At 45.1% G+C, this 27,003-nt stretch overlaps 12 protein-coding genes across 12 annotated transcripts; 4 read left to right on the forward strand and 8 right to left on the reverse strand. All coding sequences in view use genetic code 12, as the record gives it.

Moving 5' to 3' along the window:
- Positions 1-345: 345 nt before the first annotated feature.
- PSN45_004294 (uncharacterized protein) lies at positions 346-2,411 on the reverse strand (the record flags this gene model as incomplete). The annotated part of the gene is made up of 2 exons (XM_006687158.2): positions 346-526; positions 586-2,411. The coding sequence occupies 2 exons, from the start codon at positions 2,409-2,411 to the stop codon at positions 346-348; spliced, it is 2,007 nt and encodes a 668-aa protein (XP_006687221.2).
- A 907-nt stretch (positions 2,412-3,318) lies between these two features.
- On the reverse strand, positions 3,319-6,143 carry PSN45_004295 (uncharacterized protein; the record flags this gene model as incomplete). The annotated part of the gene is made up of 3 exons (XM_006687154.2): positions 3,319-4,981; positions 5,034-5,056; positions 5,454-6,143. 3 exons carry the CDS (start codon positions 6,141-6,143, stop codon positions 3,319-3,321), a joined length of 2,376 nt encoding a protein of 791 aa, XP_006687217.2.
- A 196-nt stretch (positions 6,144-6,339) lies between these two features.
- PSN45_004296 (uncharacterized protein) lies at positions 6,340-8,271 on the reverse strand (the record flags this gene model as incomplete). The annotated part of the gene is made up of 1 exon (XM_006687153.2): positions 6,340-8,271. One exon carries the CDS (start codon positions 8,269-8,271, stop codon positions 6,340-6,342), a length of 1,932 nt encoding a protein of 643 aa, XP_006687216.2.
- A 602-nt stretch (positions 8,272-8,873) lies between these two features.
- Positions 8,874-10,787, reverse strand: PSN45_004297 (uncharacterized protein; the record flags this gene model as incomplete). The annotated part of the gene is made up of 1 exon (XM_006687152.1): positions 8,874-10,787. One exon carries the CDS (start codon positions 10,785-10,787, stop codon positions 8,874-8,876), a length of 1,914 nt encoding a protein of 637 aa, XP_006687215.1.
- A 1,618-nt stretch (positions 10,788-12,405) lies between these two features.
- PSN45_004298 (uncharacterized protein) lies at positions 12,406-12,915 on the reverse strand (the record flags this gene model as incomplete). Its single annotated transcript, XM_006687150.2, has 1 exon — positions 12,406-12,915. The coding sequence occupies one exon, from the start codon at positions 12,913-12,915 to the stop codon at positions 12,406-12,408; it is 510 nt and encodes a 169-aa protein (XP_006687213.2).
- A 251-nt stretch (positions 12,916-13,166) lies between these two features.
- GLO3 (ADP-ribosylation factor GTPase activating protein, ER-Golgi transport) lies at positions 13,167-15,884 on the reverse strand (the record flags this gene model as incomplete). Its single annotated transcript, XM_006687395.2, has 2 exons — positions 13,167-14,617; positions 14,747-15,884. The coding sequence occupies 2 exons, from the start codon at positions 15,882-15,884 to the stop codon at positions 13,167-13,169; spliced, it is 2,589 nt and encodes an 862-aa protein (XP_006687458.2).
- Positions 15,885-16,157: 273 nt separating this feature from the next.
- BNA4 (kynurenine 3-monooxygenase, mitochondrial precursor) lies at positions 16,158-17,522 on the reverse strand (the record flags this gene model as incomplete). The annotated part of the gene is made up of 1 exon (XM_006687390.2): positions 16,158-17,522. The coding sequence occupies one exon, from the start codon at positions 17,520-17,522 to the stop codon at positions 16,158-16,160; it is 1,365 nt and encodes a 454-aa protein (XP_006687453.1).
- A 156-nt stretch (positions 17,523-17,678) lies between these two features.
- PSN45_004301 (uncharacterized protein) lies at positions 17,679-19,316 on the reverse strand (the record flags this gene model as incomplete). Its single annotated transcript, XM_066158260.1, has 1 exon — positions 17,679-19,316. The coding sequence occupies one exon, from the start codon at positions 19,314-19,316 to the stop codon at positions 17,679-17,681; it is 1,638 nt and encodes a 545-aa protein (XP_066014357.1).
- A 388-nt stretch (positions 19,317-19,704) lies between these two features.
- On the forward strand, positions 19,705-20,571 carry YMC1 (carrier protein ymc1; the record flags this gene model as incomplete). Its single annotated transcript, XM_006687389.1, has 1 exon — positions 19,705-20,571. The coding sequence occupies one exon, from the start codon at positions 19,705-19,707 to the stop codon at positions 20,569-20,571; it is 867 nt and encodes a 288-aa protein (XP_006687452.1).
- A 501-nt stretch (positions 20,572-21,072) lies between these two features.
- NdufS8 (ndufs8, ubiquinone oxidoreductase 23 kd subunit) lies at positions 21,073-21,729 on the forward strand (the record flags this gene model as incomplete). Its single annotated transcript, XM_006687148.2, has 1 exon — positions 21,073-21,729. The coding sequence occupies one exon, from the start codon at positions 21,073-21,075 to the stop codon at positions 21,727-21,729; it is 657 nt and encodes a 218-aa protein (XP_006687211.1).
- A 372-nt stretch (positions 21,730-22,101) lies between these two features.
- Positions 22,102-23,457, forward strand: CPP1 (tyrosine/serine/threonine protein phosphatase; the record flags this gene model as incomplete). Its single annotated transcript, XM_006687147.2, has 1 exon — positions 22,102-23,457. One exon carries the CDS (start codon positions 22,102-22,104, stop codon positions 23,455-23,457), a length of 1,356 nt encoding a protein of 451 aa, XP_006687210.2.
- A 132-nt stretch (positions 23,458-23,589) lies between these two features.
- PSN45_004305 (uncharacterized protein) lies at positions 23,590-26,973 on the forward strand (the record flags this gene model as incomplete). The annotated part of the gene is made up of 2 exons (XM_066158261.1): positions 23,590-23,596; positions 23,657-26,973. The coding sequence occupies 2 exons, from the start codon at positions 23,590-23,592 to the stop codon at positions 26,971-26,973; spliced, it is 3,324 nt and encodes a 1,107-aa protein (XP_066014358.1).
- Positions 26,974-27,003: the final 30 nt, after the last annotated feature.

Raw genomic sequence — 27,003 nt, forward strand, 5'->3', positions numbered from 1 at the left:
TGCTATGGATTTGGCAAAGTAGATCTTGGATAAAGCTTGATAACAATGGGCCAAGATCGCGGGTGGCCGTCACGTGAGCAGGATCGGGGCTTTGAGATTGAATGAGACTACGGGCAAAGGATGGACTGGCAGAAGTTTGCACAACTTGTGTGGGTGTATGGGCCAGATCTTCTGGCAGAGGTGGTCCATTTGATTAGAAATCGTTAAGTGCTTTTCATTAGGAAACTATAAAAAACCTAAAATATGCTCACCTAAACCAATAATATATTTATGTTATGTATAATCCCTCTATAGTGCCCATGAGTAGTTCGGTTCGAGATCACCCACTTATCTGGCTGCTACTGTCTACATGTTTGGACTCAACATATCACCCTTGACTAAAGTGTTGATGTCCTGGATGGAAGCATGAATGAATTGTCTGACTTCAAGAGCCAACCACACCTTCATCATGCTTAAAGAATTCTGGTTCTTGAGAATGGCTCTTCCCTCCTTCAGAGCCCCCAATTCTCTCAACACCGGTAACGAGCTATATCATACAGTTAGTAATTTTCAACATCGTAGTCAAAGATCATCGCGTATACGAACCTTGCAAACAAATCGAGGCCGGGGTCCAATTGTCTTCCAATTCCCTCGAGTAGTAATATCGCTACCAATATGCTAATAAAGTCCCCTTCCATTCTAACATGATGTTTCCGGACCATTGTCATCACCTGTTCAAGGAGATCACCAATACTCAAATTCCCCAATGCAAACGTTCTTTGTTTCATTCGGTCCACGAGCTTTTCAACTTTCATGGCAAACAACTCGGTGTCAATGGCCGAGTCTGGTGTACGGGACCGTTCAATCATCAATTCCCCTGCTTTATATCCATCAAAATCAGAAAGAGCTTTGAACAAGTCAATGAAATTCACTCGGTCCACCTGGTTCAACTCGGTCACAATTCCTACGTCGAGAAAACAGATTTCGGCATGGTATCCTTGGTGGTAGAGGTCGTGGAGCTTTTCACACCACAAGTCTTGATCGTCAGGGAGATTAAGAAATTCTTCAGTGATCTTATTGGTCTCGCTTTCGTTGGAGCTCTTGATGATCTTATACTCCTTTTTATGCTGGTAATGGGTGTTTTTGTAGAATCTAACCATCATGTTTCCTGGGTGCAAATCAGCGTGAATAAAGTTATCCAAAATCAACATCTGCAAGAACGAATCAAGTCCTTTATCACTCACTTCCTTGGAAAGATTTTGCCCAAAGTTTTTGTGTATGGAAAGAAGCTTTTCCAACGGAATGGCATGCATGTACTCTTCCACTAGCACACATCGACTGGTGAAAGAAAGATATGGTTTGGGGAAATGGATATCAGGTTTGTCTTTGAAGTTGTATCTGAACTTTGCAAGATTGTATCCTTCGATTCTCAAATCCAACTGTAACCTCATGAGTATTTCGAACTGATCCACTTCGTCCGGTAGAGAGAGCCATTCCATGGTGGGTATTGCATTGATGAAGTTGGCAAAAAACCTCATGAGCTTTAAATCTCGACGTATTTTGACCTCGACATTTGGGTGTAGCACCTTGATGGCCACTTGCTGGTTCGATTTGAGTGGATCATCTTGGATAATGAACTTTTCTAGGATCGACTTATACCTGCTTTGGTTGTCTGGATTCTTATTGAACTTTAATTGCAGAGCAATTTTTTCCTCGTCGTCGGTCACCTCCTTAATAAACTTCTGGTTGATTTTCGCCAAGTACACCTGGGCAATTGCACCAACTCCCACAGGGGTCTCGTTAAATTCCTCGAAAATCTCCTCGAAACTGTGGTTTCCAAAGCTTGCACTGACAATTTTCTTGGTCTGATGGAAGCTGTGGGCTTTGGAATTGGAGTGTAAGTTGTTCAACTCCTCACACATTCCCTTAGGCAAAATGTCGGCCCTTGTGGCAGCCCATTGGCCCAATTTGATGAAAGAGGCGCCTGCAATTTCGGCTGACCATCTGATGTATCTGTACCATAATTTGGCTCCAGTTTGACGTTTTCGATCATAGAGACAAATGGGATAGCTTAGAAGCAACGGCAAGAATATGCAAGCGAGCTCTACACACCTTGTGAAGGTTATGATGGGGTCTATCACGTAGTCCAGAATCTTATACTTCAAATTGTACCATATTCTTGCAAACACATTGGAAGATTGGAGTCTTGCGGAGCGGCTTTGGTGTATCTGTTCCGAGATTTCATGGCATGATGCGCTGTAGAGGCCCATTTCAAATGTCTGGGCAGCTGTGTCAATTTGCAAGTCATTGTTCGAAATGATTGTGGATTTGTAGTAGTAAATTTGCAAACAACTCAAGCCTATGATTCCGAATTTTGTGTATTGAAAGCCAGAGTTTTGGCCTCCTTTCAGGTATGCCCTGAACGGGCTCATGAGACGGTTGATATGTATACACCGCACGGCCTGCACCGTCGGCCTCCTCGACTGGAAAAGGTAGCGGGCAAACATATGTGTGGGAGTTGTAGCAAGCAAGGTTTTGTGCTTGGAATTGATGCGAAAGCGACAGTTGCGGTTTTTGAGTACCAGACTACTTCTGAGCCGTTCAGGTGAAAATGATGATACACAAGCAGTACGAGACTTGTCTGCTTGCTCTTGATGAGATTACAGGTGGTATATTTTTGAAACATCTAATAGTTTTTTTTGGGTGCTTCCAGCTGGTTCAACCGAAGATTTGGGTTTTTAGGGATTACTATGGGTTCTTCATAAGAGGTCATTTAGTACGGAGGTTGACAGTCTACGAAGAGCAAAACGGATATTTCGATTTATATTCTAGGTAAAGAAATAGTGTAAGAACCTCTTAAGACCCTTTTTAAATCCAGCAGAACACAAGATCCCTAAATAAATATAGGCGCATCCGCACACTAGGATCATTGAGTACAAGTATGATTGGCATCGGTTTTGTTTTGATGCTATGTACCTCGATGTTTGTTTTAAATTACGGTTTAGTTCTTACAGAACATGCTGATGAGTTTATAGAAGAGATTTACATTGAGTTTCCCGATGAGTACGAATACGGTACTTCAGAAGATGAATCTTGAAGGTGAAAAGTCGGGGACATACGATATTTTCCAGACCCCAATGATCAGGTCACCTAGAAACACTGATTTGCCACTGGTAATTCTTATAGAGCTGTTGTCAGAGAGTTGTCACGGGTTGAGAGAGGAATAAGTTGTGCTGTCATAATTAGTGTAATATGATATGGCTGCGAAAACTCGCAGTAGGCAAATACCATGGCTATTTTAGAAATACATACATTTTTTTACCCACCAGAGAATTACTATTATACTCTGGCGGTAGACTGCCGCTGGTCCAAGTGCTCCCGCAACACACTGACCCACAACGCAATGGTGGCAGTACCCTTGGGATTGGTTCTGGGACCTCTTCTAGCAACAATTCCGTCATGTGCGTTCCAAGCATCGAGGTAAACAGGAAGCTTGACCCAGTTAATAGAGTTCAAGTTTTCCACCACCGACCGCTTGTCATCGTTCAAAGGCAAACGGTGTTCCTTGACGAAAACGGGGTAGCCTTTGGTATCCATTGACGATAATTGGTCTTGATGGACTCTAATGCACTCATCGTGAAGATTGGGATCCATTTCAAACAACTTTTTCTTCCGGCTGAACATAAGGTTGATTTGTTCGGCAGTAGAGAGACTCTCCAAGGGCGGAGCAGCGTCTTCACTATCAGTTTCATAATCACTGATAAAGTTGAAGGTCAAGTGGTTAGAACCATCTTCTTGTTCTTGGTCAGCTTTGACTGCAAGGTCCTGGTCACCGGCATTATCCTCCTCTACCTGGGCATTTTGGGCATCTCCCATGAACCTATCTTCCACATAGAGCATTCGCTCCATGGCATTTTCGGTGATTTCAGAAGTATCACCTTTGAAAGATTCATGCGTCTGTAACCTGGCTCTTTGGCTTCGTTTCTGGGTTCCGATCTTCAAGTCCTGTTCGTTGATAGGCTTGGATCCATAAACCCCGTCCTTTACCCGGGCCCAATGTTCGTTATATTCTGGATACCGCAATACTCTGATTTTGACCATGCTGTAGAGTGAGGTGACCAAACTGACGGTACAGATGGTGGGGACCCAAATGGGCAAGAAGAAGAGCGATCCGAACAAAATGATGAGCACTTTGTATAGTTTGCTGCTTCTGGTGACACTGGTTTCTTCCTGAGAATTAGCATTACTCTTAGAAGAGTCCGCTACAAAGTGCGTTCGTTTCAAGTCCACAAACTTACCACGCACGTAGACATTTCCTATTCTCATTTTGGGGAGGTCTTTTATGTACTTGACTTTGACCACATGAAATTTGTCAAAAGGCGAATATTCAGTGATATAGGACGTGAAAAATGCAACTGTCCGGTCGTTCTGGATATTGGCCATCAAGGTCCTCTTCTCAAACCGAGAAAGACCCTTGAAATACCGAGAACCGGGCTCTGCCATACTCTTGAGCAACTGGTCGTGGTCGGCCATGAACAACTCTCTTCCACTTTTTCCCAAGAGAAACTTTCCTAGGGTGTTTGCGGTTCTATCGAATATCCGGTCGTGGAAGAACTCCACGCCGACGTGGGGGGTGGCGAAACTCGAGTAGAATACGGGGGTGACGTACTGAAAAAAACCTATATCCTCCAAGATCCCAATCAAATAACGTCCTATCAAACCTCCAAGTGAGTATCCAATCACCGAGATGTCACTCACAATAAGGTTGTTTTTCTTCAAGGTCTCAATCTCGTAGAACATCTCGAGCAAGACTCTTTCGGCACAGATCTTAATTCCATCGTAGGTTTTCCAGAAACGAAATCCAGAAGGCCTTAAAACCACAATTTTTTTGTCCAGTTTTTTGGAAAGCAACTCCTTGATACACTTTTCGATGGTCAACAAGTGTTTGGGCCCGCCCCACAAGCCGTGGATGAGAACGAACAAATGGCATTCTTCCGCGGTACTGGAGGCTGTGGCGGTTAGTTTTGTAGATATGGAAGTATCGGCGGAATTACCGGATGCGGTGGGAGTCGTGGCACTCATTGGAGGATTACAGTCACGTGTGAGGTTGTGGTGGGCAGTGGCTGGTGGGATGGGCAAAGGAATTGGCGAAATTACACAGGTTATTAAGAGTGAGTGTTGAAAACGATTTTTTAAAGCTCTGATAACAGATAAGAAGCGCGGGTGGCGGTGGTAGGACACGGTAGCAGGGAAGAAATCACCGGCCGGTCGCGGAAAAGCCCCCTCTGTGAGATCGGCAACCGCAAAAATTGGGTCGATCGCGATAAGCCCGGCTGCCACCGCAGTATGCGGTTGTCCCGGTGCTGCCACCGCCATGCTGGGCCCAGCATATACTAATTCGAATACCACACATGTATAATTAACTATATAGAAAGTCTCCTCCTCTAGTTCACCTCTGGCCCCCTCTAGTTCACCTTCGGCTTTGTGTGCGCCTGCTCAGCCTGAGCCCGGCTTACTTCCTTCTTTTTCTGGATCTTGATTCGGGTGTTCTGATAGGTATTCAACACAAAGTACACGGCATTGAAGAAAACCACCCACAACTCTGGGCTCAACAAGTTCTGTGCCACCATCAAACACATCAAGTTGGTGACCAAAGACCCACGAAGAATACGAGGATAGTTCTGGCTAAGGCCTTTTTGCACGATGTTTTTCACCTTCAAAATCTCGTGCTTCAACTGCACCACAACCTTCTTGGGAGACGACAGCACCATGGCAGCCATGTCAGTGTCGGGCTTATAGTTGTTGATGATGGAGATCCAGCTGGTGAAAATCCCCGACAAAATTGGAGTGATGGTCACGAGACTGGTGATGATCTGAAGAGCCTTTAGCACCGGAGTCAAGTTCTTACCACCGGCGTTGCCGAAGATCCGTGTGAGCACTCCGTAGAGATTGTGGGAAACTGGAGTTAGGATGCACGATCCGTAGAAGATCATTTGGATGATTTTGGAGTTTGGCTTGAGAGCAAACGACGAATAGTCTTTGGAGACGGCCGATGCGATGAGTTCGTTGAGACCATTTAAGATTCCGGCAGTGATGGCCTTGGTGAGGAGTGGGTTCTTCGCGAGGGCGTTAAGGTACACGGCGTTGACAGAACAAATCGACATGAGTGACAAAAAAAGGTTGTTTGTTGAAATCAGCGATATGCGTTGCTTTTGTAGATAGATAAGCGCGGGAGGATCCGAAGGAAGATCAGCATTGCAAACTGGCTGTGGTTGCCGCGGCGGCCCTCCGCGTGCGCGTTCAGAATGCGTGCGCTCTACATGCTCTTCTTCAAACCATCCATACATTAACATATAACAATTACTCAACGTGGCTAACTTCGGTCTTCTCGGTCCATTCTGGATTAGTCACCGCCATTCTCTTCTCATGCTCGTACAATGGCTCCATGGGAGTCACCTTTCTTCTGAGCACATGTTTGTTGACATTGTTCAGGAATTCCTGAAGCCTGTACCAAGCGTGCTTCCTTAAAGAAACCCCAAACACCTCATCCAATTCTTCCAACGTTAATCCCTTCGTTTCAGGAAGGAAAAGTAACACCAAGAAAAACCCAACGATGTTCCAGGCAGCATAGAATCCAAATGCACCTTGTGGAGTGAACGCATTTCTCAATCTAGGCCAGGTGAACGCGAGAATAAAATTGAAAAACCAACAGGTTGCAGTTGCAAAACCCATACCCAAGTCTCTGATGTACAATGGGAACGCCTCAGCCGAGTAGGTGAACGGAACCGGTCCTTCACCGCACGAATAGATACAGGAATAGACGTAGATACCAAAGGCAATCAACCCGATTCTTCCATTTGGATTGGTGTCCTGATCGATCCAGAATCCACACATGGTGATAAGCAAAAAGAGCGACATCAATGGGAAGGTCGTCAACAACAAGTTCCTTCTACCGAAAGTATCGATGGTGTAGAAGGCCGGAATGGCGAAAAGAAAGTTAATCATTCCGAACCCCCAGGATGCGAGCAAAGAGTCTCTGATACCCAAACCTGATTCCACGAAAATCGATGATGAGTAGTAGGCAATGACGTTGATACCACAGAACTGTTGCATGAACATAACGATCCAAGCTCCTAAGGCTCCGTTTCTGTTTCTTCTGATGGTGAACATCTCAATGAGTCTCTTGTAGGTGGAGATTCCTCTATACGAGTGCTCCTCTGCCAACAAAACATGTTGGTAAAAACAGTCCCGGGCTGCTGCTATCCGCTCGTGTCTCAACTTTACCAACGACTCAAAGGCGTCGCCATGCCTGTCATTACCCATCAACCATCTGGGAGACTCGGGAACAAATGGAATTTGAAACAACACGATGAACGCCGGAATACACGCACTTGCAACCATTAATCTCCAGTTGAGTCCTTCACCAATTCCTCTGTCAGGAACCTTGTAGAACGCCAACGATGCGACGTACCCAAACATGATCCCCACGGCCGTGAAAAACTGCCACAACATTACCAATGCACCTCTGATATGTCTAGGTACACACTCAGCCGCATACGCGGGAACGGTGGCAGACTTGATACCAATGCCGAACCCCAAAAAGAACCGGGCAAGAAACAAGTGCCACCAGTTATTGACAAGACCCTGCCAAATACAGGTGAGGGCCGACACTACACAAGTCCAGAAAATGACCCATTTTCTACCAACTTTCTTGTTGCACCAATCGGATAACCAGCAGGCAATGGTTGAAGCAGCAAGATATGGGGCTCCGTTGATTAACCCTTCAATCAAATCTTCATTCTTGTACTTGACAATGTCCAATTGTTTGGGGTAATAAAGCACCGCCCCATTAATAACTGTTTCATCCATACCTTGCACTGCCGCAGCCATTGACCCCAAAGCGATCACCTGGAACAACTTTTTGGGAACGTGCCACTTTTTGGTGGCCTCGAGGTTTAATCCGATTTTTTCCTCCTCCGTCAAGAACAGCATGGAGTTGAACTCATCGGGCATTCTGGCCAAGGCAGCGGCCCTAGCAAATAAATCTGGGTCTAATCCGTGCTTGGATGCATAATTGCGGCCCATTTGCATAACTTGTTTTTCACTGTACTGGGACAAGATATTACCTTTTTCGCCATTACCTGGCTCTGCCAACTTGGAGTGAAGACTTTCGGCATCATCAGGGAGTTTGTGCTTTTCCTCCTCGATTGAAGAGGAAGACGTGTTTTCATGATCTTCCGTAGTCATCAATGCCGGAGCAGTTGTCTCATGATCGAGGTGGTTTTCACTCATGTTGAATTCTGAAGGACTTGATAATTGTGGGGGGAATATGCTAAATTTATACTGCTAGGGTTTTCCAACTTTGCTAGTCATCCATTTGGTTTGCAAATTACGTATTGCATGAAGAAGAAAAACCATCTGGGGTATCGGTTACGAGCGTTGCGGCGTATATCCGGGTTTGGGATTGTAATTTTTTGGCAGGGCGAGGGCGGATAAATGGGGCATTCCGGATGGGCACGGGACAAGGATATCCATTGGAGATGGGAGGCGGATGATAGAAGAATTATAACAACAGGCCTGGTAACCACTATCCTCAAACAACCACCAGAACACGAGTTTTGAGTTTCTACTCCCAATCTAGAAACTCCACAAATCTTATTGTCAGGGATGATAACTCGTGGAGTGCTTTGGTGCCGTGCTTCCGTGAACTAGGGTGTAAGGTGGGGGTGCCTGGGTTGTGTACCCTTGGATGAGCCAGGCACTGTCTCACGGTCGGAATATGCAAATTCCGGATGTGGCAACCACAATCTCAGACCTTCCCTTTTCCTGTTTTTAACCTCTCCTAGTGTGCCCTCTACATTGCGCACCTCTTGTATCCGTATATTCCTCTCTACCTACTCGACATGGCTCACCTCCGTCTTTTCGTTCCACTCCACGTTTGTCACCGCCATCCGCTTTTGATGTTCATATAACGGCTCGATTTCCTTCACCCGCCGCCTCAAAATTCCTTTTTGAATCACGTTTTGGTTGAACTCCCGGAGTCTGTACGCGGCATGCTTCTTCAATGACACCCCAAACACCTCATCCAATTCTTCCAACGTTAATCCCTTCGTTTCAGGAAGGAAAAGTAACACCAAGAAAAACCCAACGATGTTCCAGGCAGCATAGAATCCAAATGCACCTTGTGGAGTGAACGCATTTCTCAATCTAGGCCAGGTGAACGCGAGAATAAAATTGAAAAACCAACAGGTTGCAGTTGCAAAACCCATACCCAAGTCTCTGATGTACAATGGGAACGCCTCAGCAGAATAAGTGAACGGAACCGGCCCTTCACCCGAGGAGTATATACATGTGTAAACATAGATTCCAAATGCAATTAACCCGATTCTACCATTAGGATTTGTTTCCTGATCGATCCAGAATCCACACATGGTGATAAGCAAAAAGAGCGACATCAACGGGAAGGTCGTCAACAACAAGTTCCTTCTACCAAAGGTGTCTATGGTATAGAAGGCCGGAAGTGCAAAAAGGAAATTGAGCATCCCAAACCCCCACGAGGCAATTAAGGCCTCTCTGACACCCAATCCCGACTCCACAAAGATAGATGAGGAATAGTACGCAATGACGTTAATACCACAAAATTGTTGCATAAACATAACAATCCAGGCCCCCAAGGCTCCGTTCCTGTTTCTCCGGACCAGAAACATCTCCCACACCTTCCGATAAAATGGCACGCCCACATACGAACCCTCTTCTTGGAGAAGAACGTGCTGGTAAAAACAATCTCTTGCAGCCGCTATTTTCTCATGTCTCAACTTGGCCAACGACTCATACGCTTCCAGGTGCCTGCCCTTCCCCATGAGCCACCGGGGGGACTCGGGGACAAATGGCACTTGCACAAGCACTATGAACGCAGGAATCCCAGCACTTCCAAGCATCAACCTCCAGTTGAGGCCATATGCCACACCCCTATCAGGCACCGTATAGAATGCCAACGAAGCCACGTACCCAAGCATAATTCCCACAGCTGTGAAAAACTGCCACAACATCACCAAAGCCCCTCTTATCTGTCTGGGAGTGCATTCTGCCGCATATGGTGGAACGGTGGCAGACTTTATTCCAACTCCGAATCCCATACAAAACCGGGCAATGAACAAGTGCCACCAGGTGTTGACAAACCCCTGCCATACACAGGTGACTCCTGAAATTAGACAAGTCCAGAAGATGACCCACTTACGGCCTAGCTTTCGGTTCCAGTAATCGGATGTCCAGCACGCGATACAAGAGGCTGCCAAGTACGGAGCCCCATTAATAAAGCCTTCAAGCAAATCCGGATTGGCCATGCTGCTAACTCCCAACTGGTCCACATAGTAGAGGGTAGCTCCATTGATCACTGACTGGTCCATTCCTTGAACTGCAGCTGCCATAGACCCCAACGCAATCACTTGCACCAATTTATAGGGAACATGCCATTTGCGAGTAGCTTCTTTATGAAGACCTTCTTTCTCAGCATCTGTCACAAACGGCATAGCGTTGAACTGAAGGGGAGCCCGAGCCAATGCAGCGGCCCTTCCAAACAAGTCCAAATCTAAGTTGTGCTTGGAAGCGTAGTTTCTTCCCATTTGCATCACTTGGCTTTCACTGTATTGAGATAATATATTTCCCTTTTCTCCGTATCCTGGCTCGGCAAGTTTGGAGTGGATACTGTCAAGATCCTCGGGGATTCTGGTTTTATCTTCGACCGATGCGGATGAAGAGGTACTGTCGAGAAGTCCGCTCTTTTTTGCAGCTGTGTCGACGAATACCATTAGGTTTTTTTTTCTGGGGAAACTCCAGCGAATGGCTACGATATGGCATATTTATACTTGGCTGAAAGACCTGGGGTTTGACTATAGATTTCTTGGAACTACTTCTTGGCTAGTGACAAGTTCCTTGTAGTTTTTTCTTAGCACGATCATAATAGATGCAAAAACATCGGCGCGCGCCCCTTGCTATCCGGACAAAAGCTGTGAATGTGCCCCCAACACCCACCCTCGAAAGTCGTTCTGGCTGGACGCAAGTCTGCAGAGGATCGCCTCCGTCAAGTAAATTGCGCTAACAAAATTAGGGTCTATAGCACACAATTGATTATACTACAAAGCCCTTGACTGCCATACACCCATCCATTCTCCAACACTGCCATCTTTATCCGCCCAGCACTAAGGATTCCGGACATATGCCCCGACCCTGAAACAAACACCAAATGCAACAGCAATAATAGAATAGTGCCCAGCAACACCAACTACATTAAGGTTGCTGCTGGAATTAAGCCCACCATGCACTGCATAAAAATACCTCGAATTTCGTCTGAACTTACCTTGAGGGGTTGCCCGTACTCAAACATCTTCAGTATATTCGTCGTATCTCCCGTGAGACTCTCCGAAAAATCATACAACATAGTAAAGGGCAGTATCATCATACTATAAATCTAGCATATATGCAGAGCCTGTCAAACTTGGCTGTCCGGTCTTGCCCTAAACAGGTTCTAAAAACCGCGCCCTGTACTAGCCACCTCCTCTACCCCACTGGTTTGCTCCACGCAGCTGGCGCCGGTGCAGGTGTTCATGCGCGATGATATCATTCACCGTTCTCCAGTGGCACTATTTTTTGTACTTTCCTTCCGAGAATCTAATTATATGAGCGTGAGGTTATGCCTGATGTGTTACGGACGCTGTGCTCAATCGGGGTCGTCGGCCAGCTTTGTGCCCTATCGGTTACCAGGACCTGATAACGCTTACCATTTGTACAATTCTTGTGGGGATGTGGAGATTATAACCATGTCGGGATCTCAGACCGCCACAAGTTGTTGATGAAGACTTTGGCGTTCGATTTCCGATATCCTCATTTTGAAAAACTCGTGACAATTAACAGAAACATATAGAATTTGGGTGAATATTAAATTGAGATCGATTTCACATCTGAAGAGGGCTCCGTTCAAACGGACTTAGAAAAGCATCCGAATACAAAGCATTAGTGAGACTTTATAAAGGTTAATTGTCTCAGATCTATCTGAGTCTGTTTTGATGTGTTCGGAAATATGGAGTTCGACGAGTGTTCGTGTGCAACACTTTGCTAGCTCTTGCTGCGAATGTTTCTTTGTGGTTTGGGTAAGGATAGTATTTTGTATTTACAGGATACCTGCACAATCACATGCCTATGGATTCAACATGGATGCAAACATTTGTTCAAATGAATTTGAAGATCGTGCTTGTTCTTTCCTTATTTCGATGAATGATCAGATTTCGCAGCCACTCGGGTACAATAATTTTAATCTGAGTTCAAAACAATAATACATGGAACAAGGACAACTAGTGCTACTATAAGGTGTATTTATTGAGTTCCATAAGCCACCAAAATAATAGCCACCTCTGGAACAAGTTTTCAAGTTCAAAACACAAAGCCAAGGTGATATAGAATCATCATGATTCTCATATCTCTGGAACCTGGTAGACTGCTGAAACCGTATGACTGGTATATTTTATCGATTTCTTGATCCGAAGAAGTCACTAAGTCTGGTAATGTCCCCGGATAATTTGGCCACATGCCGTTGACCTTCATCCAACAGATTGGTCTATCAGGTTCGTTTACTATGTCGTGGAAGGAGTTAGCATCACGGATCATATTCTCTTCTAACACTTCTTCCTTATTTTGGTCCCCATCAATTTCAGCTCTTGTTCTTTCAAGTTTCGTATTGAAATCGTTGAATTCAACCGCCAACTTGGCGATACGAATGTCTTTCTCTTCATATCTAATTCTTTTTTGAAATGATGCAACGGGGTCAAGTAAGGCCAAAACCCCACTGGACAAGTCCAAAAAGTATGTGGCTTGATCTGCAGTCTCTTTGGTTGAACAGTCGCTCAACTGAACAAATTTGTTGGTCATTCTGATTGTAAGCATGGTAGTTGTACTTGGAATTTTCCACAGCTTTGGGTGCAAAAAAGTAATGATCGCGTCCAGCATTCCAACTTCATAGGAAAGTCCAAGAGGTGATAAGGGATATGGTTAAAAAAAATTATTACAATGGTGATGTTTTGTGAGCCTCTAAACTATCTCTTAGGGTGTATTAAAGTTTAAACAAACAAATTAGCCACCTCTCGGGTTAATACATAAAATTGACTTTTCCGATATATACGTATAGAGTAAAACACTCATCTCAAGAAGTCCCTCAAGTAGTTACCAACCTTATTCGCACCATCTTCCAAAACATCCTTCAAAACATCCAAATCCTGATTGGCATTACCGGAAAACTTACTGGCAAAATCTCTGGCGGTACTTTCCAAATCCCTGAGGGAGCCGGAAGTTGCTCTGCCTCTTTGTGGGTTACCTTGTTGTTCATCTTCGCCAAAGTATGAAGCCGAACTAATCAGCTGAGCGTTACCAAACTTTTGTAACTTTTCCCGAGCCTCTACCTGGGCATCTTTATCGAATCTTGGTCCTCTACCAAAATATTCATCCGACGAAAGAGCCTTTTGAGCACCAAACCGTTTGGACACTTCTCCAGTATATGCGGCCTCCTTATACTGTTTCTTGTTGGAATTGATAGTGTTATCACCAACAACCATACCGAATCCTAGTTTTTGGAACTGCTGGGTGGTTTCCTTAATAGGTGCGGGAGCCAACCTTTCTTTCTCCGTGGCACCTGCTCCCCCTAAAGACAAACCACCCGACCCACTACCTGAAGTTTTGGAACTTTGCACCGGCTTGGTGGAAAAATCGTACTGTACTTCTGCTTCTTCCTCTGGCTTATATCCCAACTTCTTAGCCTCCTCAGCCTCCACCTTAGCCTTTCTTTCAAGCTCATCGAAATCGATGTCCTCCACCTCAGTCTTGTTGATCCGCTTGTTTTGCAAGCGAGAGTTCCTGGGAGCGTTTCCCTTGCTGGATAAAATTGACGACTTCTTATTGCCCAAGGTGGACGCTGAAGTTGCAGTTCTGTTTATCCTGGACGTCCTGGTAGTTATAGGTTTTCTGGCAGCAGGAGTCAGAGTCGTGCTTGGAGCCGTCAAGTCTTCGGTGGATGCAGAAGGAGTATTATTCTTGGACCCAAGTGGTGATGGGGTCGTAGTAATGGGTTTACTCCAGTTGGAAAAAAAGTCGTTATTTGAGTTGGAATCACTACTGTTACTGCTGTTGCTAACCTCCTCCGCATCGTTCAAGTCGTCCAAAGTCACCACGTCTGGATTCTTAATGGCATCTTCGGCCGCTCTTTGCTTCAATTTGTCTTTGTACTTTTTGGCCACGTTAGAGTTGTACTTGGCAGAAGCTTCAACCGATTTATTCAAGTACTGGCTTCCTCCGTTCTTCATGAAGAAGTCCTTGGCGGCATTGTTGCCACCAAACTTGAAGTTCCGTAACTGGATTCTCTGCCAGGAGTCCAAATTTGATGACTTGACAAATGATATATGGACACCTAAGTTCCTATGGACAGCCGAGCACTCCAAACATAACATCACCCCAAAGGGGATTGAGGTCCAGGTGGGATTTCTGTTCTCACAGTCAAAGCACACCTGATTGGTGGGGTGCTGCTTCAAACGGCCAAACACTTTTTCTGCCTCTTCTTTACTGGCAAACGAATCGCTCATGTTTGTTTTGTCCTTTGCTTTTCATCAACATTTCAGATCAACCGGTGCGACAGGCACTTGGACTGCGCGCACGACCTCCATTCACTCGATGACTATATGTACATTAAAAATACTATTTACAAACTAGTGAAAGGGTCTGGAGCCACCTCGGGCAAACTCCAACACCTTCCAGCCATCGGTGACTTCGTTGTGGAACTCTTCTGGGTTCCGGGTCAAAACTAACGCATATGTGCTCAACTGGATATTATCTTCGGTTCCGGCTGCCACTTTTCCAGTCTTGATGTTTCTGTACAAATGAATTTCCTGAGCCCGACAGCTCACCACGATCACCGGCACGTCACTGGGCTGTAACAACTTGCACGTGACCACCTCTACCCCACGGAGGTCCAAAATCTTGGAATCAGAGAACACTCCTTGTTGCACAAACTGTTTGTTGGTGGCTTTCCACACGTTGAAAGGAGCTTCACTTAACCAATTTTTCAATATCTCTTCGTCGTTCTTGACGTAGGCATCTAACAATTCAGGAACAATGTAGTTGGTCAATGTCTTTTGGAAGTCGGTCAATCTGAAGCTTGGATCCATCTGCTTAAACTGCCTAACTACTTTGGCTTGCTCAGTCTCAGCAAAGAATCCCACCACTTTCTCCACGATGGTTCTGATCAATGAGATCAAGCCGTTTTCACTTTCGTCCCATCTTTCCTTCACAAGCACAAACACTTTTCCAATGGGATTTTTCAACTTGAAGTTTTCCCATTTATCATCAAAACTTGGACCGGTGGCTTTATGTTCAGTAGCCACCAACTCAGTACGTACGTTTTCCTCGTCCTTCGAGAGCGGCTTCCACATCTTTCCGCTCTTCAATCTTTCCTGTAACTCCTTTTGTCTCAACTTTTCTCTTTTCTCTTTGGTCAAGAATCCCCCATAAGCATTAGAGGTTCCATCATCTATAACTTCGGAAACATCTTTGTAAACCTGAGTCTTTCTCACCGGCTCGAACGCCTTATCCGCGGCCTGAGCACTGGACTTAACGGTGGTTCTTACACCTTTCCCTATCTCGGATTCCCATGCTTTATAGGCCACTTCTCCAATGTTCTCAGCTGCTTTAGAAGCCACCTTTCCTGCTGCACTTCCTCCCTTCTGGGCCCTATCGTAGGCTTCCTTGGCTTTTTTGAAGGCATCGCTTTCTCCCAACCGGCCGGTCTCGTCTTGTAAGGCCTTGATGTTTTCCTTTAATTCATTAGACTTCTTGACCTCGCTCTTGAAGGTATCGAAGAAGACTTTCATTGGAGATTGTGGCCGGGCATCATTCCAAAGCAAAGAACTGCTGCTAAACATTCTGACCCCCACAGACGACGTGCGGGTCCAGTGGGACCATCCACTGCTTGTGTGTGCAACGTTTCTAAGCATATTTCTCCACTGTGTCTGTGCACTAGTTGAAGATTTTTCACACCGAACTGCGAAAAGATGATTCTGCGAAAGGCCCAAATAAGGCCGGTAGTCCCACGACACCAACCCCATCATTACTGCTTATCATTATATTTTTACTATATAACCCGACTAATTGCGTTGAAACCGAGTGTATGCTTGGTAGCCCTTGACTAGGGCCAACCCCAAAACTCCCAATGCTCCACCGAGCTCAAGTCTCCGAATAAACCGGTCTTGCGTGTCTCTGATGTCCACCGCTTTAGAATACGAAATATCGTCTCTGAATGAGATCATAGAGTACATGGGAATCCACTGAAAATAACGGCCATTTGCATACTTTCCCAAATAGTAGTCGATTTTTTTTCTCCACAAAAACGATGCTTGGGTGACTTTACTGGCCATCTCATTATAGTTATCCATGGCCAACTTGCAAATCGTATCCAAATCATCTTTTCTTACCTCGGAATACTTTTCGAAACTGACGGCCAAATCCTGGTACTGGTCAAACAACTCAAGCAACACCGTGATATCTTCAAGGCCACAGTTCATTCCCTGGCCGTAGAACGGTACCATAGCATGAGCAGCATCTCCGATTAATAAGGCTTTTTTGTTTGGTGAGTGGTATGGATAAGCAGACGTCTGGATCAACGCACCTCTAGGATACTCCTTGTATGCCTTTACAAGTTGTTCCTTTCCCAATAAACTGACGGCATCGGGGAAATGGGTTTCAAAAAATTCCCCAAACGCCTCAGGAGACTCGATTCCCTCAATCACGTGCCACGGACTGAAAAACGTCGATGTGAACGACCCATCCAGGTTGGGCAATGCAATCAACATAAAGTTATCTCGAGGCCAGATGTGAAGATGGTTGGCATCGATAAGAAATGAGTTTTGGGGTCCAGGAGGAATGTACAACTCCATGTATTGCATGTCGATGTAGTCTTGGCTTGTGTTCATTCTCATGGACTTTTGAACCTGGTATTTGAACTGAGAAAATGCTCCGTCACTGCCAATGATGTAGTCAAATTCAAAGTCATTTATTTCTCCCAAAACATCAAACAGAAGCTTGGGAACATCCTTATTTTCCACCGCTATCAACCGGTGATTAAAGAGGACCTTTATTCCTCTGTGCTGTGTTTCTTCTATCAAAAGCTTGTTAAATACACTTCTGTCAATTGAGTTGTTGTGCTCACCAAATAATCCGTACAACTGTGACTCACACTTGGTACCAGTTCTGTCATGGATCATTCTTCCCACGAGCGGCACCGACGACTCGAGAATACGTTGGCTTAAGAGCGGGTCCACCTTGTCCATGGCTCTAATTCCCCTGTTACTTAAGCTTAAGTTGATGGAACGAAGATTCTTCATTTCGGGCTCGAGTTGAGGATCTTGCCTGAGCTCAAATAAAGTCACGGAAAACCCTCGGGCTTGTAGTGCCAATGCAGCCACACAGCCTACAATACCAGCACCTACAATTCCGACTCCTTGGTGTTCCATTTTGAAGCTGGATATCCTTTTTAGGTATTAGTGGTGATGAGAATCAGCCTTCAATTTGTCAAAAGACGCTTTGCGCGCATCACCCAACTTTAATAACCTTAATTCGTATAATTCATAAATTGCATCATATTTACATATTCGCTCATACTAACAGTCCTACGTATACTTGGCGACCTTCTCTGACTTCTTTGCGATGCTGGCCTTGAGCTGTTCGATTTGTGCCTCGAGCTCCGAATTTCTCTCACTAAACTCCTTGTTGGCCTTGATGGTATTGTCCAAGTTGGCTTTCATGGTGAGTTTCTCAAACCTAGCTTTTAACTCGTTATACTTCCCGTTGAGCTGGTCATTTAACTGCTCGTTTTTATCCACATCTTCTTGGTATTGCTTGAACTGGCCCAATATTTCTACGTGGGTTGTCCTCAAACTGTCTATTTCGCCGTTAAGCACCAGAATCTTAAGGTTGAGTTCTTCATTAATCTCCTTGCAATTGACCAATTCATAGTTGTTGTTGTTTAATGAGTTGACATGGATGAGATAGTACTCATTTTCGTACTTGATGATATCAGGATGGTACTCAAGGGTCTGTCTGCTGTTAGAGTCGATTATCACTTGTAAAAGATCAGGACTCTGGAGGTACTGCGAGAGCTTGTCTCCTTCAAGGCTTAGTATATGCTCTTGTGCTCTTGTGAATATGTGGACGAAACGACGACTCAACCACGTAAACCCTTGGAACACAATAAAGTCCAATGTTTCCAAGCCAATAGCTTGGTCGTCAATACTATCGAGTAGACCTTCAACCTGGTGTAGTATTATGTTCTTTATGTTGATACCTTGTTTGGCTATATGGGCAAACACTTCGTCCACCTCGTCTTCGAGTGCCCTGCTGATTTCGTAGTACAACTCGCTAAAATTTGTGTTGCATAATACCTTATTGAATTTCAACAAAAGATACAATGCTTGCTCTTCAGTCAACCCAGGAACGTTTGTCAACAACTGGCCAATTTGAATGATTGTTTGCAACTGTTTGCTCTTATCCTGTGCCTTTACAATCTCATGATTAAAACTTCCGTTGTTGCCGACCTCTATCTTATTTGAAGCTGAAGTCACCACTTCATTGACATAGTAGTTGAATACCCTGAGAGCATCACGAATCTTCGGTTCTTTTATGGCATCGATCTTGTCTTTGAAGGGTAAATCGGCGTGAATACTCTTGTTCAACAAGCTGTTGTATCTCTCTTTGCTCAATTGGTACTTCACATGAAACGCCTTCAAATACACCAAGCTCCGGAGCTGCGATGGAATCCCTTCCACGAGAGCATCCTCGAGCCTTTTTTCTTGGGCATACGCAAGAATGTCTCTGTCTGGAACGGTGACAAATGCCTTCCAAAATTCGTTTATACCTTCACCATCACCACTCTGAAGAATACTCTCAGTCTGCTTCTTGATAGCTTCCTCGCTCAAGCTCTTGATGGAGAACATATCTGACATTTCGTTCATAACGGGCAGTGCGTACGTAGACAATTGTCTTTCAAACAAAAGCACAGACAAGGTATCAGGGTTTGGGGTAATGTTTGTGTTGGCAGTAGCAGAGGTTGCGTCATTAACATGGATTTTCAACCCGGAAAACTTTCCTGCCGCCAACTCTGCCTCTTCTTCACTGTGTACGAGATTGGTGGGGGTGTCGCGAGAAGGCAACGGTGGAGGTGATGCACTCATGATGATTTTGTTCAAGTAGTAAGCTAGAATGCGAATTGATAGGTTCAAGTTTCTAAACTTCGAACGCGAAAAAAACATAGATGATTTGCAGTCAATTAGTATATTAGAATATGTGCAGTAACGACTCAAGTTCACAAAGCAGCCGCTGGTGTTGATGAGTACCCTATGAATGCAAAGCTTAGGTTCCTCTTTGGTTCTTGAAAAAGAACCACCAGGCCATTGAGCCATCGAACATGTGTATTCAAAACCAATTCCATTGCTTCACCTCCCTTCTCATTCACCCTCTTCTATTACCACCACTAGCCAGATTCCCCATTCACCACTTCCCCATTCACCATTTGGTTCGGCCAATTCATTATTTCGTTGTCGCTGCTGGCACGAGATTTCGAATCCTCACGCGCGATTGCGATTGCTCCTTTCTTCACTATCAGTTTATCAATCGCATCTCAATGTTTCTTCTACACCAATGTCTGTAGACAATTCTCTCGAAAGAAAGGTTAAAGATGTGACTGCCGGTTTCGTGGGAGGCGCTACCCAGGTGCTTATCGGCCAGCCATTCGATCTTGTCAAGATCAGATTGCAGACCCTGTCGCAACACGCCAGTTCGGCCTCCATCATCAAATCGGTTCTCCAGAACGAAGGACTTTCGGCGTTCTACAAGGGAACGTTGGCGCCGCTTGTGGGTGTCGGCGCGTGTGTGTCGTTGCAGTTCTACGGGTTTCACGAGTCAAAACGTTACATTCTCCAAAAGTACAACCAGACCCAATTGAACCTTTGGCCTCAAACATACATTTGTGGAGCGTTGGCCGGTATCATCAACACCCCGGTGACGACGCCGGTGGAACAATTGCGGATCTTGTCGCAGTCCAAAACCAGTAAAACTAGTGTCAGTCAACTTGTTGGACAAATTTACAGAGAAAATGGAGCCAGAGGGCTTTTTCGGGGTTTCAACATCACGCTTCTACGGGAAATTCAAAGTTACGGCGTGTGGTTTCTTGCCTACGAGCTGACGATCCAGCTGCTCCTCAGTGTGCGTGGCTACAGCTCTCGAAATGAGATTTCGACTCCAGAATTGCTCTTTAGTGGAGCATTGGCAGGAAACCTCCTATGGCTCAGTGCGTATCCATTGGACGTGCTCAAGTCAAACGTGCAGAGCGACGGGTTTGCTAATTCCAAGTTTCGGGGCAGTTCTGTGTCTGCTGCCAAACACATTTATGCAACGGCAGGCTTGAGAGGGTTCTGGAAGGGAATAGGACCATGTCTCTTGAGGGCCACGCCGTGTTCGGCCGGAACGTTTGCGTCTGTGGAGCTTGCTTTGCGGTTGCTTGGGTGAGAAGAGGTTTGTTCAATTATGGATTACACTCATATACTTCTATAGACAACAATACATGAAAAATGGGGTTTTAGTTTTAAAAATGGTTTTTGGTCCTCCAATGGTTTTCCATCCTACAAATCATGCTGTTAGAGATGTTACAGTTCCCGCTCCCAGGCCACTGTTAAGTTGTTCTGACTGGTTCTTGCTGTCCATCATAAATGAGAGTAAAGCTCCTAGAGCAAAACCAAATTCACCAAAAACACACCAATTTCGATTCTGAAAATTCCCCTCGGATCATTTTACCTTCCTTACCTCTGTTCCTCTCCCTTGATTGCTCTACTAACCCCTTGTTCTATTTTACCCTCCTCCGATCATCACATTTGCACCCAGTTGGTGAATCAGACGGTCCGCGCACGCACTGGGCGCGCACAGCCAATGAGAACAGATAGATTTCTTGTTACATTCTCACAAAAAAAATCTTGCCAAATCCTTTTCCTCAACAAACAATCCTTCTTACTCATGTTCAGATTGTCCACACAAGTCCCAGGCTTTGCCAGAGGCTTTAGCACAGCCAGCCGGCTCTTCAAGCCTGTTGCAAACGAGTACCTCACCACCGGATCATCCACCCAATCGATCTGGCCCAAGGGATTCAGATTGCCCCAACCCAAATCTTGGGAAGAATCCAGTGAAAGTGCCTTGAGCAAAGCCACCAAGTTCTTCTTCTTGAACGAAATCGCCAGAGGAATGTACCTCTGTATGGAAATGTACTTCCGGGAACCATATACCATTTACTACCCATTTGAAAAAGGACCTATTTCTCCCAGATTCAGAGGTGAACATGCCTTGAGAAGATATCCCAGTGGTGAAGAAAGATGTATTGCTTGTAAATTATGTGAGGCTATCTGTCCGGCCCAGGCCATCACCATCGAGGCTGAAGAGAGAATGGACGGTTCAAGAAGAACCTTTAAATACGACATCGACATGACCAAATGTATCTACTGTGGGTACTGCCAGGAAAGTTGTCCGGTGGATGCCATTGTGGAGACTCCCAACGTGGAGTACACCACTGAGACCAGAGAAGAGTTGTTGTACAATAAGGAGAAGTTGTTGGAAAATGGAGACAAGTGGGAGCAGGAATTACAGTACTGTATTGATGCTGATGCCCCATACAGGTGAGGTTGACACAATCCAATCCATTCCAATCCACAAAAACCAATCCAAGAGCCAAAACCAGCTCAACTCCCGGAATTTGGCCCTGGCACATTTCATCAGCACGGGCGCCCGTGGCGCTGTGTATGCATTTATTTATAATAAACATTCAGATCTACTGTATAGAACCTTCCACACGTGATATTATCTTCTGCTACATTAGAAAGCTTTGTTTAGTGTCGTCGTTACGTGCAGCGATAACTTGTCGCCAATCCCTCACCCGTTGTAAGCGTCTCAAATTAAATTGTTTCAGATCCGAATTGTCAGGTACAAACCACAAAATACCCGCACCGTTTCAAGGAACCAAATAAAAAATTTCTACATACACCAATCCACACTATGAATGAACCCGCCATGGAGTCGCCCTCGCTGTCGTCCATGTCGGCGTCGGGGTCTTCTCTGGCGTATCCCAACTCCCGTTCTCGAGACCTGTTCTCTGGATGGCCCACCGTTCCCACACCTTCTCAGTCGCTGTTTTCACCTGGCGCTTACGTGATTCCCTCCCCATCTTCCACCCAACATATCAACTGCCGGGCCGACGTGACACCGGTACTCGTGGACACTACCCCCAAGCTCTCGGCACCCCGCCTGCTTGCTGTCACCCCTAGACGTGAAAAACTGTCTTCCAACGTGTCCCACTCCACCAGTTCATCTTACTCATCATTTTCGTCTCCACCAGACAGCGACTCGCTGCCCAAATACATGGTCAACTATAGTCCCAAACACTCTCGCAAGCCAAGTTCCTTGACGTCAAACAGAAACATAAATATGAAGAACTTGTCACTCAATTTGGACGATGGTAGCAGTATCACTGCGGGGCCCACCAGCGGTGCCAGCAAAAAAGCCTTATCCATCGGCATCCTGGCGCTGGACCAGCCGTCCGACTCGCAGTCACCGTTCCTTTCCTCTTCTCCCATCGTTCACAATAACTCCAGCACTATGCTTTTGGACCTGAAAACATCCTCCTCGCTTAAACTCCTGCCAGTGGAGTCGCTGCCACGCGTACGAAACAACCCGGCTTTACACACATCGAAAGACTATAAGTTCCCCCATTCCGACCTAACTGAAAGTTTTTCCAAGTTGGCCGTTAGTCAGTCAGAAACCCACACTCTTAGCTTCCGTCCAAACGTGCCAGAAGAGCTCCAAGAACTGAGCCAGCTTGATGCATATCCCAACGGACCGGCCAACGTTCTTAACGGTTCGGTATTTTTGTACTCAGAGCCCACCATCGATGAAATTAATCAATTTGACCTTGTGATTAACGTGGCCAAAGAATGCCCTGACTTGCTGGCCGAGTTTAACAAGGAGAACCTTGCAAGTAAAAAGTATATCTACATTCCTTGGAACCACACGAGCTCTATCTCGGAGGAGTTACCGCAATTAACGCGACTCATGGCTAGTTATGATGACCTGGACTCGAGGTCTCGCAAACGAAAGATCTTGGTGCACTGCCAATGTGGAGTCTCACGAAGTGCGTGTGTGGTGGTTGCCTACTTTATGATGAAGTTCAAAATGAACGTAAATGACGCATATGAGTTGTTGAAGACAGGCACCAGCGCCAGTTCACCAGAAAAAACCAACCGGCAAGTATTTGAACGAGGCTACACCATCCAGAGCTGCGATCGGATCTGTCCAAACATGAGCTTGATCTTTGAACTCATGGATTTTAATGAGACTTTAAACCATGTACACTAGCTGTATAGTATGAATATGATGCCATGAAAATTAATCAGTTGGGACCTATCACTTCTCCTATATTCTTTCTACTACCCTCCTCTCTTTGCTACAAAAGTTCGCGAAGACTAACTAAAAAATCTTCATAGCTTTATGTCAGGTAACAACTATAACAACTATAGGAACCCGAAAAAATATAAGTATGGCAACTATCATGGAGACTACTATGATGGTCTGTCGGGCCTGTATTCTAATAATCAAGACTCGGGGCTGCATGGAATGAATTCTATCGCAAACTCTGATAACTCATACAGGCCAAAGTACAAACGCAAACCGAACAAGCACTACGATAGATACGATCCCAAGAAACACAAGCTCTCCGGTCAAGGATCCAGCTACCACCCTGGAGCCTCATCGTCCACAAATTCAGGTGGAAGCTCCTATACTCCCAACTATGGTAACTCAACTTCAGAAAGAACCAATCCTTACTATGACCGTCGAAATGAAAACCGTAACGGTCCATACGATGATTACCGCAAACCCCGTCCGGCCTTTGAATTGAACTCTTTGAAGCTGAGACTGTCCTCTGTGGAAAGAAGAGACAAGTCCCATGAATGGGAAAGAGACTCGTATAGCCCTTCACCGTCAATAGCTTCATCAGCCGATGCTGACTCCTTCACAAGAGACAGACTGTCAGATGACCCAGGCCTGAGAAATCGCCTGAAATCTGCAGATCCGGAGCTGAATACACCAAGAGTCTCTTCTGAAAGACGTGAACTGGTTGTGTCCGAGAACCACTTAACTGATGTTCTAGAGAATGATGAGGAAGAAAAGTATCAAGAAACACCAACTTTGTCCGGAGATGCTCCTGGTGAGCAAGTCGAAGTGAGCAAGGTGCCTGTTGAAAAGGAGCAAAAGGAGGTGCACAAACTGGAAACCGAAGATCAGGTGCTCAAGCAGGAACTGAACCTGTCAGCACGGAGTGCACCTATTGAAAGTGAAAGCGCTGGTCTCACGAGTGATATTGTACACAAAGAGGACACTAGCGTCGACACAATTACCGGGTACAAGAACACTGACTCAAAGGAACACAAAGAACCTAGTGATCTCCCACAGGCGCCTACACCTCACCTTCATCACCCTCTTAGTGCGACTGGCTCGCTCGACTCGCCGCTCACGTTTGTTCCCAGTGTCGCCACCTCAGCTCTCAGCAGCGCTCCAGTAGCTTCTGATCTCGATCCAAAAATCAATGCTATTGTCAAAGACTACGAGTCCGACATGGAATTTGATTCGGATGCTGAAACTGTCGTGTCTGATTCTTTACCAAGCACCGAGTATTCCAGTAGGTTAATGAAGCGGATATTTCCAGAGAAAAGCAAGAAACCTTATGTTCTTAAGCGTGATTCAAGTGGAAGCTCGTTATTACAAAGAGCATGTAAAAAAGGAAATTTGGAAGAAGTCAAATCATTTATCGAGAGAGGTGCTGATGCCAATGAGTCGGACTTCTGTGGTTTCACTTGTCTTCATGAAGCTGCTTTAAATGGAGATGTCGAAATCGTCAAGTACTTGATTGAACATGGAGCCGATGTCAATAAACAGGCATTACCTGACGGTGATTTGGAAACCCCTTTAATAGATGCTGCCGACAACAAACATCTCGAAATTGTTAAGATTCTTTTGGACAATGGAGCTGATCCTAGAATCTTCAATAGAGATGGTTTCACGGCGTTGACCAAGATTCATAATCAGCATCAAGGTGAAGAGGGCTATGGCGAGGTAATTCAATTACTTGAAGAAGCAAACAACAGATTCTTAGAAAAGTCCGAAAGCCATAACAACCAGATCACTTTTCAGAAATCCCCTTCACCCAACACTATCATCGAAGATCCCAACGACAACTATTTCAGTGAACTTTTGAAGAAGAAAAATCACACTGCTCAAGTCTACAAGTATGCAGCTGAAGGTATCAAAGATTTGGCAGTGCAATATCTTGTTGAGGGAGGTAGATTGGACTTGAAACCCGATATTTTGATTTTGGCTGCCAGAAACGGCCATTTGGAGTTGGTTGAAATTATGTTGGGATTGGTGGAAGACTATGATATCAACTTGAAAAACAAGTGTGGTTTGACGCCACTTTTGGCTTCTGTAGGAAGAGGACATCACGATGTGATTCAATTATTGTTGGACAGAGGTGCTGATCCATTCCTCAAACGTCGCCAGGATGATTTGAATGCTTTAGAGATTAGTCAAAGATCTCCTAACTTTGACTCCAAGGAAATTGAAATGCTTGAGAATAATATGAAGGTCAACCACAATCTCTCGGTCTCCCCCAAGCATTTTGCTTCATCTTCCACCAACGAGAGCAAGGAACCTGAAAGAGAAAAGAAGACAAAATCATTGAGCGACTCCAATGAAAAGAAATTGAAGAAAGTCAAGTCTCGGGATGAGCCCAAGAGAAATGAAGTTCCCAACTTGAATAAGCTGATATCTAGGGATATTGAAAAAGATGAACCTTTGAACATCAAACCCCAAATTTCCACTCTTTTTAAAGACAAAGCCGAAATCAAAAGAGAAGTTAGCGAGTATGAGCATTCTGCTTCTAGAGATCAATCTCTCACACCTCCTCCCCAGATTGCCAAATCATTTTCCCCTTCACCTCCTCCTGCTGAATTGACCAAAGAGGAAGAAGAGATGAGAGCTCAAAGAGAAAAGGAGTTGAAGATTTACCAGGAGAAATCCGAAGCAAAGAAGAGGGCCAGAAGAGACATGTTTTTGAAATCAGAGAAGGAAAAGGAACGCAGACGTGAAGAAGAAAGATTGAAGCAAATTGAGCAGGAACAACAAATGAAATTGTTGAAAGAAAAGGAGGATCAAAACAAAATCAGGGAAATCGAAGAAGAAACTCGTAGGGTCGAAAGAGAAAAGGAAGAGGCCAGGAAGAAGCGAATGATGGACTCGATTCCTGTGGGTTTGAGATACCTCAAGACTGGCTCGTTGGATAGGTCGGACATCCTTAAATACTCACCCATTTATGTGTTTAACTTCAAGGGCAGCGAGTATGTCCTTGACTTGCACTTAGTGTTAGTCACCGGAATCAGCTATCTACAATTGGCCAGAACCTGTGATGAATCTGATAAGATACCTACAACAATCGGAGACAGATCCAAATTATGGAACTTGTTTGCCCCATTACTCGGAGGAAAAAGACCCAATGTCCCAATATCTAAACAGTTGTTGGTTGAAGGACACCAGAACTTCAAAAACCTCGAGGTCCTGTTCATCGGTTTGGACAAAGCTAAGCAGGTGTTGAAGCTGGATGCTCATTTGGCATATGAAGTGATTGTGGATTCTAACTTATTCACTCAAGTGGACTACGAGAACTTGAATGAGTTCAGTGAATTGAACATCTCTAGACCTCCAGTAAGAGAAAATGCTTCTATTGATTTCGAGTCGTCGGGAACCTTTATTCCCTACAGTTTCAAACATAGACCGGACTTGCTCAAGGCGGTATATGAAGCTAAAACCACCATGTGGTAGCTGCTTTTGTATATTATTGTATTATAAGCC

Source organism: Yamadazyma tenuis, chromosome 6 (genome assembly GCF_029203305.1).
Source record: "Yamadazyma tenuis chromosome 6, complete sequence".
NCBI lineage: Eukaryota > Fungi > Ascomycota > Pichiomycetes > Serinales > Debaryomycetaceae > Yamadazyma > Yamadazyma tenuis.